The sequence below is a fragment of the Sphaeramia orbicularis genome, chromosome 2 (assembly GCF_902148855.1).
Source record: "Sphaeramia orbicularis chromosome 2, fSphaOr1.1, whole genome shotgun sequence".
NCBI lineage: Eukaryota > Metazoa > Chordata > Actinopteri > Kurtiformes > Apogonidae > Sphaeramia > Sphaeramia orbicularis.
In genome coordinates this window covers 16,964,530-16,978,729 of record NC_043958.1, presented here as the reverse complement: position 1 = coordinate 16,978,729, position 14,200 = coordinate 16,964,530, and the positions used below count along the sequence as shown (strand labels likewise).

The window sequence follows — 14,200 nt, the reverse complement described above, 5'->3', positions numbered from 1 at the left end:
CTTCAGCCATTTCACAACAAAAATGTAAACCTGTTGACCATAAAATAATTTAATATAACTTTCCTGTTTCAAGACTTTACAGCACCCAAGGCAGTTTTACAACATGAAATCAAACCTGTTTACCGTGACTTGAAGTTGTCTGATATCTTACGACATGTATAGATGGTGATAAAATAATGATTCTTTGGAATAGCAAAAAGCAGATAGCCATTTAACCTTTGATTTACTGAACATCCAAATTAACTATATATTTCTGGATCACTGAACATCACATTTAAATTAATCAACTTATTTTTTCAGATTTTTTTTTTCTCTAATTTCCTTTGAGTCCAGCTATTGGCCATTATTAAAACCAAATGCTGTTATTCCTGATAGTTTATAAAATGTCTTTTTGCCACCAGTTAATCTGCCTTTCTCTAATAAAATGGTTAATAAAACAGTATAATAGCCATGCATGCATATTGCATGCACTGACATAATGAGATTTACTCTTTGGGTAATTAGATTTGGAACCAAAAAAGAGACTTTTTAATGCTGAATCTATCAGTTCAGTGCCATAGAAGTTTCAAGGCTCACTTCCCAGTTATGGAGATGATCATATGCAATTTACATAATTTAAGTGCAGGATAATTTGTTACAATGTAATTTTATCAAACAAAACATTTTGAGCCCAACATTCACCCTTGTGGCGCTCCACATTCTCCATAAACACTAATTTATTACTACCCAGTAATACCACAATCGTGAGATTGTGACAACATTCCTGTTTGATCCCTTCAGAAGCCAGGAGAGGAAGTTCCCACCTATGACGTCCTACCACAGGATGCTGTTACACCGCGTGGCAGCCTACTTTGGCATGGACCATAATGTGGACCCCAGTGGAAAGTCAGTGGTCATCAACAAAACCACCAACACTCGAATGTGAGCTTCTGCTTAATCCACTGACTCTCATTTGAGTCAGATTTGTTTTCAGATTGATGGAAGTTGATGAAAGTAGGTTAGCTGAATTGACCTTTTTTAATTATAAAAACTATTGCTTTGCTAGTTATTTTTCTGAAACCATAAGCCGTTGCAATCAATTGACAGACAAGTCGGTTTCCTCCCCTCATTGTTGGTTGGCATATGTTGCTGTCAGCATCTGCCTGAAATTAAGCTGCCACTAAAACTTGTGTAAATTCCCCACCAACAGACCCGATCAGAAATTCTCAGAGCACATCAAGGATGACAGGGCGGACGATTTTCAGAAACGCTACATTCTCAAACGAGACAACTCCAGCTTTGATCGCGAAGACAGCACGGTAGGTGTTTTTTTCTTTCTTTTTTCTTTTTTTTTTTCTCCTTCCACCAAGCTGTCACTTTCATTTCTGACATGTTGGTAAGAGTGGGACAATCTGGCGTCGCTGACATAGCTGCTAAAGAAGCATGTGTGTATGTGTGTGTGTGTGTGCGGTGTGTCCTTGCCAGATTCGAATGCGTTTGAAAGCTGACAAGAGGAGCAAATCGATGGAGGAGAGGGAGGAGGAGTACCAGCGAGCCAGAGAAAGGATATTTGCACATGATGTGAGAGCTGTTTGTGTAGGCGGGATGGGGGCGGGGGGCCATGTTGCACAAATCTTTGTGTCATTTTTATTCATGTGCAAATTCAGTCGAGTTTTTGCTACCAATTACCAGTGCTGGATTTATGAATGCATAAATGGGGTTGCTCTGATTTGGGGGCTACATTTGGCAAGAATGTGTTCCCAGACTTACAAGTGGGTACACTGGAACAAATATTGATATTGATTGAAACTTTTAGCATAGCTTTCAGCAGTGCTAAAATGCAAAACATGTTCAAGATAACATTGAGAAGCAACAGTGTGCTATCAAATTTCTGAACCACTGTCGTTTTTATTTCCCCCACAGGGCGATCATTTCATTCTAGACAGAAGGTAAGTCATAAAACCACATTTATCACAACTCCACTGACTCTACTGCTCTTATCACTTCGTAACATTTTTTTTTCTAAAAAGCTGTACCTAATAGGGGCAATGAATTGTAATTTAATTGGCCAAAGTAGGTGATTTCATCCTTTAAAATTTAACATAAGCACTTGAAATGATGTTCAGTCACTTTTATAGTTTTGCTGTCAGAGGAGCAATTAGAGTCAGCTTTGTCATGTTTTAAATTGGTAGATATCTCATTTTGTCAGTGCCAGTCCTGTAATACCTCTTTTCCCTTCAGTGCTCAGGATGAAGACGCATGCATGAGCACCCAACAGAGGCGGCAAATGTTCAGGTAGGTCCACCCTGTCACACATCATTCAGCTTCTTTCTGAGACTAAACCGCAGGCAGAAAACCCTTTGAATCGTAGTCTGTCTTAATCAGCTCGCCCAGGAACAGGAGTGCTGATCTGAGGATTTGTTTTGCCGCTCAAGAAAGCTTCTGTTAAATAGGATTTTCTGCCCAGGCTTCCTCATGTGGGCTGGGGTATTCAGACCAAAGCTTGCCAATTAAACCATGAAACAGTTTTTTATATGTCATCTTTTATTGATTGAGCATCAAACAGTATATAAGAGTAATGTTGGGAAGAAATCTAAATGGGATTCAGACTTATTGATTAAATTTCAACAATTTATGAGTATAAATGTGCTGACTTTGTTCTTACAAGATGACTACATATCACTCTTTCAATTTCTAAGGCCTTTCAATATCATTTATACAAATAAAGCTTTACTTTTTTCTACTGCCGCTCTTAGGCAGTCAGATTTAATTTCAAAATATTAATTGAGATGGAAATATGCCTTTATTTGGTTTTTGTTTTTGCGTTCTAATTAACATAGTTTATTGAATGAGTAATTTTGCTTTAACTTGAAGTAACTAAAAAAACAACTGAATTTGTGCCAAGATTTGAATCTCACCCAGACTATCACCAGTGAAATGTAGCAAAAGTGGCAAAAGGAATATAATAAAAATATAGCACTGCATAATACTGCAGTATATTTATAATGTAATATCACTTTTAATCTCATGTAAGCAAAATACAGTGTACAATGACTAAACACACTTAAAGAACAACATGAAAAAAGCAGCTTTCTTGCTTTTTTGTGAACAGGTTAGGGGCCGGCCGGCCAGGTGCCAGCCGGCAGAGCAGCTCGGAGACTGAAACGCTGCCCCGGCATGGCGAACCTCGGCCGTGGAGCAGCACAGACAGCTCAGATAGTTCCAACCGACTCGCCCCACGGCCTGCCATCACCAAGGCCAGCAGCTTCAGTGGTATTTCCCCCGGCCTCGTGCGAGGGGACAGTACAGCCAGCAGCAAGAGCACCGGGAGGCTCTCCAAGACAGGCAAGATCCATGTCTAAATACTCATTTTATTTTATATAACGATGAGTCAGTGTCTTCAGGGTGTCCTCAGTATGTATAAAGTACAACTTACACAATACTGTTGCTCACTAAAATGCCTCTAAGAACAAAAAACTGCATATACTTGCATTTTAAAAGTGAACTAGTCAATATTGTGTCATCTACAGAATTTTTCATCGAGCTGTTTTTCAGTGGAAGGGCCCATGAGTCATACTTGAAATGGAAATGTTAGGGACTGATGGCAATGTTCAGCATTTTATCAGTATTATCTTTGTGTATTGTTCTATGCCATAAATAATTTAAGCTCTGTTTTGGCTCTGAAATCTCCTTTCTCTGTTTAGTTGATACTTAAAGCAATGTCCTGCCCACAAAACTGTCCGATAGGTTACGTGTCAGTAAACATTTGTTATTTGCCAGAACTGATTATTTATAATGCCTCAGGTTTAGTGTGAAACTTCACTTTCTTTTCTTGATTTGGCAGTCAGCTTAAAGTCAGCTCAATAGGTTTGTATTCATGTTAAGAATTTAGCATATAGATTTTTGTTCTTGCTGCAAATATCCGTTTGGTCCAAATATCATTTATCAGTTTCCCTGATTAGTAATTATCAGCATTGGTCTTGGCAGAACACATGATCAAACCATGCTAAAAACGAGGCATCTTACATAAATTATAATTCTGAATGCAGAGGGAATGACTTCCCATTATTTAAATTAAAAAGTAAGTTTGTGTTGTATTAAAACATGCCCTCTGTCATAACTTGAGGAGTAAATACCACTAATTATGTAGCGTTATTTGTTCTGCATACAGCCTCAAGAAAAATCCTCTGGCATCTCAAGGCACCTGAGGTCTTATCAGAACAAATGTTTGTTGTCCTGCAGTGGTCAATAAAGTGTGTGGGCCGCCTTGTAACTGGACAGCTGTCAAAACTAATTACCGTACGGCAACACAGTGATGGAAGAGGCTTTTTAAAAGTGTTGTAGCAGCAGTCGGAAAAAAAAATGTAGCAGTGAGGAATTACTGCATAATGTATAAGTCTGAGCGCTAAAATTGCCACGCACGTCACCAGGATGAAGTTAAGGCTGCTCCCCGACTGTGGGTGCTTATTCCACAATATGATCCATCTGTAATTTCATTGGCTGCGATTAGATGAAACGTGTTCTTCACTGCAGGCTTGTCGTCTTTATCTCAGCCGGTGCAGGGGAGAAATCCTCCAGCGTTCTCTTCCCCTCTTAGTTGGCCTCTGCTCTCCATTTTGTTCCCTGCCACCATTTCTGTCTGGCATTTTTCTATTTTTGCCAATCCCTGTCTTTCACCGAGAGGCAGCAGCAGCAAGCTTTTTGCCTGAGCAGTTTTTTAAGTTGTTTATGAGGCGGCTGGCTGCCCTCACTTTGTGTTTTGGGAGTATAAGCTGAGGAGACATCTTGCTGTGTTGCTGTGTTCCTCTGTTTGCCCTTCTCAAGAGCCCTGAAATAACCTTTCCTTGCAACCGGCTGCACGCTATTTCTACCTGAAAATATCAGGTTACATAATGTAGTCCTAATTCTAGATAGTTTTCTAAAATTTAATCTCCTTTTCTTTTTATTCACCTTTTTTTTTTTTTTGTTATGGCTAATTTGATTCACCTTTTTGTGCAACGTTCGGTGATTATTCAGGGAGAAATCTATCACAGACAGTGCAAGGATACCGAGAGACTAGAATCCACTGCAGCCACAGGAGATGTTGCATTATTAGAGAGAGGCACGGCGGTGAATTTCCTTCCCTTTGGAGGAACACTTGTTTCATTTTAAGGGCGTAGAAATATTGATGCACTCATGAATAAATGTGGGTTTGATGATATTAGACTGTAGGATACTGTATTGATCTTCAAAAACACCATTGGTTTTTGGTTAAAGGGTTATATGCAAAGATTTGTGGCCGACATTTGTAAATTTTGTGTTGAATGTAATGTCCTCACGGAATCCAACTGTATCTCGACACTTATATTTGGTGAGTCCTGTGCCGTAATGTCACCAATGTCACCCAGTTATGATCATATGAAAAATTAAAAACTATTTCAAAAAGATGATTCAGAAGCCTGTACTCACTATGTGTCCAATTGAGCACTGTCGTACATTTTTTTTATTTCTTTCATCCATTAATGTAATTTTTGCAAGTTACCAATCTGTTCAGAGGACCGTCATGTTAGCTATGAGTTAGGAGTTATTAGTGGGTTGTTCTTTAGATTTTCCACAGAGGAGTTGACCAATCAGAGAGGTCAAAGTTTTTCAGTTGTTTTTACAGGAAACACATAAATATGCCAAAACAACTGGTACCCCACAAGCTATTTCATAGGGGCTTCAACCTCCCAAGCACTGAACAGCAGTGATGTATACAAATGCCTCCTGATTGAATATGATTGTATACTTAATTAATTCTGTGTGTTGTGTATATATATGTATACACAGATTTTATTCCTAACATGATATATTTTTTTTTATATTTTGACAGTGTCCTTAGTTACATTTTTAAAATCCAGATACAGAGCAGTAGATCTTTTTCGCAGATAATTCGACTTTTAAGGGAGAAAATACACAGGTGTACTTGATATCATTAATCCTGTTGTCGGGCCGTGGTTTTATGTATGATGGCTCTCTGAAATAGCTTTAAATGGAACACAATCTGCTCAACAGCCCATAATATCTAGACTCATACTTGCTTATCACAACTACATCTGACCCCACACATCATAATATTGGTACGGGCAAACGGGATGTGTTTTGATCGACTCTTTGTTTTTATTTTTTATTCATTTATTTATTTTGGTCTCTCAGGTTCAGAATCATGTAGTAGCGTTGGGTCCTCGTCCAGTTCTCTGTCCCGTCCCCAGTTGCCTCTCCCGGTTTCAGCCTCAACCCGATCCACCATCCCCAGCACGCCCGTTATTCACCCCACTGCTGACACTAGAGGCTCTGGACACCCTGAGATGATCAAGAGTGTCCCTTCACAGCCATTACCAGCCAATGATGCTACCAACTACTATGTATTGCCGCTGGAAGCCTCAGGGATCCCACCTGGCAGTGTCCTGGTCAACCCACACACAGGTTGGTGATCCAGTACCTCCAGCCACTTTTCCATTTTGATCATGGAAGTATTTGAATTAGTAAGCACTCATCACTATTTCTCTGTTTCCAAGTGGGTAACCCAGTTTTACTCTGCTGGAACGTCTTTAAATCAAACAGAAATTTCCCTAAAATAACTTTTCTATCTTGTAATTTTATGCTTTTGTAATGAATATTCATGACTTGGGGCAGAATTGCAGGTTGGCATGGACTGCACTCAGTTTGTCTGTCAAATTAGTAGTCAGACCAAAGCATGCTGATCAAAATGCATCGAACAGATGGGTGAAATCTGTAAATATTCATTATGGTTCTAACAGACACAGTTTTGAACTTCAAACACTGCCAGGGTTGTTAATTCCTGTTGACTCTCCTCTCATGTTGTAGCAATTTTTTTGGGTGTGTCCTTCTCTGTCACCATGAATTCGAGGGGTGTGATTTAACTGAATTTGGTTGTTTTTGTTGTTTTATCTTCTTCTGTTACACATTTACTTTTACAGGCAAGCCTTTCATCCATCCTGATGGCACTGCTGTATTTTATAACCCAGCCGCCATCACCCACGCTGTGGGTAGGAATCCACAGCAGGGGAAAACCCCACAGCAACCAATCACTGGTGCAAGCCAGCAACAGCCAACCAATCACCTCCATGCACAGGTAAGTGGGCGGGACTAAACTTTCAGCTTTAACACTGACTTATCTGGCATGTTTTGTCATTTCGTATGTTATCCAGAAAATATTTGTCCTTGTCTTTATCTTAACCCCATTATTGTTTTAGATAATGTAGGTATTGATATGAAAAAAAAAAAACTTTAATACTTCAAGTTCAGGAGGTCCTTTAAGTGCGTTTCCTGACTCTGTTAGAGATATTCCAATAACAATATCAGTTAGGTTTGGATGGGAAAGAGATTCTCAAGGCATAATGTGGCAACTTATACAAAGAACGTCTAAGTTGGCTCACTACTAAAAATCCAAATGTTTAAATAGGAAGTAGCTCCGTTCATGTGATTTTCATTTAGCATTTAGCAATACATACAGAGGTGAGTAAAGGGGTTAAAGTTAAAACCCCCAAAAATCAATCACAGGATTTTGTTAATTGATTTCGAATCATTCAAATGAAGATCAATTTTTCATCAGAAAATGATTTTTTTCAACTTAGCCCCTGTAGATATGTGCAACACACGGAATTACACATAGAATATGTAGAATTAGTCTACACAGGGGCAGTTTGGTGTCTAACAGGTGTAATAACACAACATCACCAACACAGTCATTTAAATGAGATAATAGAATATAATAAGTAAAACCTAGAAAACGTGGTAGTGAGTCTCCCAGCCTTTTCTTAACCTCTGTCCAGTCTCATCTCCTGTCCTGCCCATCTCTTGTGTCCTTCCCTCCTCAGCCAATCTGTCCTTCTCTTCAGCCGTCCTCTGAGCTTGTCCACAACCCAACGGTCTCTTATCCTCTTCCTCCTCCTCTTCCTCCTTCTCAGTTCCTGCCCGTCTGTCCTAACCAACAGTACACTGTGGTACAGAACTTCTTTTCCATTTTTAAATTATTCTTTCCTGTTCCATCTCATGTCAGACCTGGCTCACCAGACCTAAATTTATTTAGGTTTTTTGCGCAACAGTAAATAAAATCTGTCACACTGACAGATTTGTACTAATTTAAAGTTGTGTCAGCTATTCTTAGACTTTGACACAGGTCTTGCTTTTTCTCTCCAACATGTCTCTGATAGCATTTATCCTTATTGTTTACTACAAAACTTCACAACAAGTGTCTTAAATCAATTTGTTAAGCAGCAGAAGATTATTCAGGAGCCATGCTGATAATATGTTTTTAGATTTTTGAATAAAATTTTCCAAATATATGCTGCTCCAGCTTCTCAGGTGTGAATCATGGTAGTTTTGTGCTGCTTAATCACAACTTAATGAACATTTTTGTATTCTGACCCAAACACTCATTGTGTTCTACTTGTTTCAGGTCCACATAAACTTAGGTCCACCTTTCCCTTTCCTAACTACACCTACTTACATGAAGTGCTTTTTTATCGTGTCTAAAATATTATCTCACCTTTAAAAGTTCAAAACAGACCTTATTACTCCCTCATTTGACTAATGGTGAGTTTTTTTTATCGATGGAAAGGTGTATCTAAATCCAGCAGGGGCCATTTCCCACATATGTAGATCATGCATTCAGTTAACCTCATTTTTGACCTGGTTTTAGTGAAAGACATGCCTCTGTGGCTAATTATGCCTGTGGAAAGTTCCATTAATATTTAATTCATCACCAGATGTTGGTGCTGAATAATCCATGACTAAAAACACTACTTTTCCAACAATATGTCAAAAATGACCTGAACTTGCATGCTGTAGATAAATAGTTCACTTTTTACTCGTATGGTCTCTGCAGACCTGGGTCAGATACAGACTCTGTGAGTTTGTTTAAACCTTCAAGTGAAAGTCAATGGAACAAATGTCTTTGATTTACCACTTAGCTCAGGAATCAGCTGACCGTCCTCTGGTGGTTCAGCTGTATCGATCCTGTTTACTGAGCAGGCTGACAGATTAAAATGCAGAGTGACCCAGGTTCTGGTCGTCACTGCCCTTGTGCTGTGTGTTTATGTGTAGAGTGGAGCTCATTGTTGCATTTCACTTACCTCTTGAGTCCTTGTCAAAACTGAATTATATATAATATGTGCAGAGTAGTGTTGTGTTAAGCTCCGTCTCCTTTGCAGCCTGAAGCCCTGAATGCCCAGTTCAGTCACATGAGTCTGACACAGCCACCGCCACCCCCACCCGGCGACAGCAGCGCCTCAGCTCCAGACGCCCGCCATTATCCGACTGTATACCACCACCACCACCCGTCGTCTGTGGTGCTGCAGGGAGCGCCTCCTCAGCAGGTCGCCGGCTATGTGGTAGCAGGGCCATCGGGGGGACATGCAGGGATGCTGCCGGGTCAGCCTGTCCCGCTGCCAACCCCCGGCCCAAACCACGCTTATTCGAACACCAACCCGGGGCCTGGTGCCTTCTCTGGGTCCGTGCTGAACCAGCCCCTCCTCCAACAACACACCTACATCCAACAGCCTGTCCAACAGGTATGGCATTTACAAAAACAGTCACTTTTACACAGTATTATAAATGCATCAGAATATTTCACAGTTTCATAGTATCACACTGTCACACAATTAGTATTAGCACTGCAAAGATTATTTGATGTCAACTATGAAATTAGTGACCAACTCTTTGAAAGATTACATAGTTTTAGTACTTTATTACAAAATAAAGTCTTATTAAACTTAAATATTTTTGACTTTCTTTACTCCCCTATGTGACTAACTTAAATATTTAAATATTTGCAGACCAGAAAGACATTTGAGGACATCATCTTGAGCTTTAGGAAACATTGATCAGAATTTTCGACAGCTTTCTGACATTTTGGACTAATTGATAAATTAAGGAAATAACTGATAATGAAAATAATTGTTAGTTTTTGCTTTTTTTCAGATTGAAAGGTTTGTGAATAAAACTGAAGCTATTTGAGATGGAAGTCTTGCTTTTGGAAAATAAAACCAATAAATTAAAAAATATCACAATTCATCAATCTGTACATAGAGTGATAGGGTGAAAAAGATATTGCGAGCATGAGTGCATTCAGGTACCATAAATGACCTAAAGTACATGGTATGAGAATCTTTTTCTTTTTTTTTTCTGTGTACCTTGTAACACATACTGCTGCAACCCTATTCATAAGCCTGCATTGTAGAAACTGTACATCAGAAATCCTGCTGGCTGTTTCTTCTAGCTTCAGAACCAACATGCAGTAATTTGTTGGTAGCCCTACATCATGAGTCACCCCTGCGGTGAAAACCAGCTTTATGACTAAGCCTTCATTTCTGCTGTTTACTGGCGCTGCGAAGTGGATTCAAATGAGCCTGCTGATGTGTCACACAGTCCTTGAATTCATGTTTGTGCCTCTTCACAGGTGTCCACGTGTTACTGCTCCTCTGCCCACCACCCACACTGCTCCAGCCAGCAGCAACACTACCGGCCCCCTGTCAACCCGCTGCCCTATAACTGCCCTCAGAGCCAAAACCTGCCCCAGCAACAAGGTATACTCGCTCAACTTCACTCAGTATTCTACTCAAAAGACAAAATCTCCTTTGACACATGGATGAATTGCATCCATCAGGCTTTTTTGTATTGATTATTCAACACCACAGGAAGATTTTTTTGCCACTGTGAAAAACCTGGACTGAACCATATACCTGTTGTAATTATTATACAATCACTTTAAAGCAATTATTTGCGCTAACCATCAGTATTTTGCATAATCATGATAACCACTCACCTGTATGAAACAGCTGGGTGAACAGAAATGTCCTATTTCCATCACTATTTTCAGATAATTTTCATCTGTTTTCTATAATACTGGTGCTCTTTTGATCTCTTTGGTTCATATTGTTGAGTCCTCTTCATCTTTTGCTCATTTTTTTTATGTCCTTAGCAGTAATTTTAGTACTTTATAATTTCAATAACTTTGTAAATGTATGTTTGTTTATTTAAGTCACGGCCACTTAAAAGACAAACAGAAATGCATTTTTTATTTATGCACCTCAGTGTTCAATGCCAAAAAAACAGCCATTCTTCATTAGATATAGTATATGCATATAAGTTAAATATTGCTAATTGTTAATCAGTTATATAGATGTAAATAATTAGTCAGCCTAAGAAGTTGAGACTAAATGTTTGAATGATTTGATACAAAGAGAAAAAAAAAGTCTCTGTTGCTCCTTAATCATCGTCAGAGCTAATTTAGGGATGTGACATTAGAGGAGCACAACTGGATACCTAAAAAAGCAGGTCATCCTTTTGTTCCTCTGATCAGTTAAAACCCACAACATATCGAAATATCAGTCTGTGCTCGATAAGTCAGATCCCATGTTTGATGTGAGCGAACTAAGTCTGAGTAGAATTATCAGACTTTGTGGTGTTGAGAGTAAAGCTCAGCCTCGCTACTATATCAAGAGTCGAAGGAGATATCAATAGACTTTGTTAACTCCCCACTTGGCCACTCCACTCCTAGATGGCATTCTTTGTTGTTGTTGTGCTCTTTCACAAGGGAGCTGCGCCAGCCGCAGTCCGACGGTTGTAGTGAAGGACAAATATTTCTCCCTTCCCTTTCCTCTCTGTGTTGGTTTGTTTGTTTTTTATGAGTTGAGATGTCTCCCCGGGAAGCATTCACTTGATTATTCTGTTTTTGTTTTTTCCTCACCACAGGAGTTTAGATTTTTAGCTCCTGCTCTCTAACATACACACAATATTAACTGGATGTAATGGTGGCACAGTTGTGATTTGTATAGCACATACACACACACACACACACACACACACACACACACACACACATTGGTGCACACACATCTCCGTAAGTAGCTGCGGCACTATTCTGTCATCTGTAGGCTGCAAATGTGGCTTCCCTGCTGGGGACCCGGGGAGTAGACAGTAGACAAATGAAGCTGCCCTACAAAGCCAAAGGACAGCAATTATTTCTCAGGAAAAACAGAAAAAATGACTTCAGAGCCGCCTTCCCTCTTCTATTTGTGCATTCATTTAAAAAATATACATACAGTATGTGACTGCGTAAAGGTGAGGATACTGTAATATGGTTGCACACATAATAAATTATCAATGGAAATTCTCCCTGAGGAACATGGGATTGTTTCCTCTCCCTTACATCAGAAAGTCACCAGCACCGCAGAGCTTCACTTTCAGTCACGGTCAGTCCTGGAGAGTGTTTTAGATTTTACATGAAGGGACTGATTGATCTCTCTTACTCCCTTTTTACTGTTTCTACGGTTTAATACTTCTACATCTATACTGATATTTAGGAATTTAACAGTACTTACAATAGAATAGTCATTTGGGAAGGAAATTATGCTTGTACATGTAAAAGTTAAAGCATGAGAGAAAAATAGAGTGCTATTTTGAACAGATTTTAAACAAAATAAAAATATATCTTAAGTGTAATACAAAAATGTGTACCTGAATATAGATTGGCTGTTTTGTTATTTAGGTCAATGAGTGTGAAAAACCTCCACTTCACTGCAGACAGTTAAAGGCTGCATAAGGGATAAAGATCGTGCCATAATTTGAAAGCAAAAAATGTAAGTCTTTGAAAGCATGACATCTAATAAAAACAAGTCTTTCTTAGGTTGGAAATACGTCGTGGAGGCTTCTGTAATATTTAGCTGGAATAAAAACACTGAAAATCTCTGCATTTTTATCTTTGCCATTGCCATTTACAGTCCTTTTACAGAGTTTGACATGTCACTGTTTGTCTGGTAGATTAGTTTGTTTTCCAGTTGTGAAACCTCAGAAATGGTGATGTGTATTGCACCAGATTCTAATTTGTGAGATACCAAATGTTCCATGTTTTTGATCACTATCTACCTCAGTGTTTTTCAACCTTGGGGTCAGGACCTTATGTGGGGTCACCTGGAATTCAGATGGGTCGCTTGAAATTTCTAGTAATTGACAAAAAAAAAAAAACATACTTATAAAATATATATGGTGAGTTAAGAGTGACAATCCCAATACATAAAAGACATGACAAACTGAAGCTGAAATGAAGCACTGTGGTACTGTTTATCTTTCAAATGTTTATTGTGGTTGGGTTAAGATGCTGCAGCTCTTTCATAATTCATAGTTTGAGTTATTGTTTTTTCAGTATTAATTACCAGCCTTGTAAACACAGGCTGGACTGACTGGGCCTCCATCCATAATATACATCATATAGTCTAAATGTCATCTAAAATTAACATTTATTTGCAACATAGTATAGCAAACTATTACATGATCAGAAATAAATTAATTTTATCAAAAAAAAAAAAAAGAATGTCTGGGTTCACCAGAAATTTGTGACGTTAAAATGGGGTCACGAGTCAAAAAAAGGTTGGAAACCACTGGTCTACCTATTACTTAACTATTGTGTGATAGAAGTTATTAAGCTTAAAACGAAGTACCTTTCAGAACAAAAAAAATCAGCAATGTACTCCTTCAATTAAAGAATGAAATAAATTAAAGTAAAGTAAGGAGGACAGGCATAAACATGACATTCCAGTAAATATATGGAGAAAAAAGGTTTGACTTTGTGTTTTCTTTGTTTGCTTGATTCAGCCACTTTTATTACACAAAAAGTGTTTGTGTGAGATTTGATTATTAGCATTACCAGCCCTCTTTAATTTCATCAGCCCTCTTCCATTTGTAACAGGTTTCATTTCCAAAAATCCAACAATTAGTCATCAGTGAACGAATATAATGAGTTTGTCCTATTGGGGAACCAGATGATGTTACATGTGGAGTTGACAAAAGACAAAAACATTTGTGCCATTTAAAAGCAAATCTGCTAATAGTTCTTCCAGGAGACCCACTGTCTTATGAGATTTTTCCAGAAATTTCTTTGTGATTTTTCTACCAAAGAGAAAGTGTTTGAGCCTGAGAGGCGGGATGCGGGGCCGGGACGCTGTCTGAGAGGCCTCTATGAATCTCACAGTGAACCGGTCTCTTTTTCAGCCCCTCACTTCACACCCGCAGGATGTATTTTCATCTTATTACAACTAGACTGTTAGAAGAAACAGTTTTGCGTAGATAGGAAATTAATTAGCCCTAACCTCTCCTCGCTGGATGGTTTTGGAAATGGGAAGGTCAGCTGTGCATCGGCCAGGTTCTGCCATGATGTTAGGACAGTCGGCCATTATCTCCC

At 38.9% G+C, this 14,200-nt stretch overlaps 2 protein-coding genes across 9 annotated transcripts in view; one reads left to right on the top strand and one right to left on the bottom strand.

Moving 5' to 3' along the window:
- LOC115434446 (ly6/PLAUR domain-containing protein 6-like) overlaps positions 1 to 14,200 on the bottom strand; it is a 1,359,089-nt gene that overhangs the window by 186,116 nt on the left and 1,158,773 nt on the right.
- The window catches only part of r3hdm1 (R3H domain containing 1), a 50,065-nt gene that overhangs the window by 21,957 nt on the left and 13,908 nt on the right, over positions 1 to 14,200 (top strand). For 7 of the 9 annotated variants that reach the window (XR_003937526.1, XM_030156339.1, XM_030156310.1 and 4 more), the window contains exons 7-17: positions 781 to 921; positions 1,190 to 1,298; positions 1,465 to 1,560; positions 1,903 to 1,928; positions 2,221 to 2,274; positions 3,092 to 3,324; positions 6,154 to 6,423; positions 6,939 to 7,093; positions 7,839 to 7,964; positions 9,174 to 9,533; positions 10,421 to 10,547. Coding sequence is in view for 8 of the 9 variants with exons in the window: in XM_030156339.1 (XP_030012199.1) it covers positions 781 to 921; positions 1,190 to 1,298; positions 1,465 to 1,560; positions 1,903 to 1,928; positions 2,221 to 2,274; positions 3,092 to 3,324; positions 6,154 to 6,423; positions 6,939 to 7,093; positions 7,839 to 7,964; positions 9,174 to 9,533; positions 10,421 to 10,547 (1,697 nt within the window). In the remaining variant the exon portion in view is untranslated. The remainder of the gene's footprint in view (positions 1 to 780; positions 922 to 1,189; positions 1,299 to 1,464; positions 1,561 to 1,902; positions 1,929 to 2,220; positions 2,275 to 3,091; positions 3,325 to 6,153; positions 6,424 to 6,938; positions 7,094 to 7,838; positions 7,965 to 9,173; positions 9,534 to 10,420; positions 10,548 to 14,200) is intronic. The other 2 variants (XM_030156346.1, XM_030156355.1) reach the window with 2 other exon arrangements.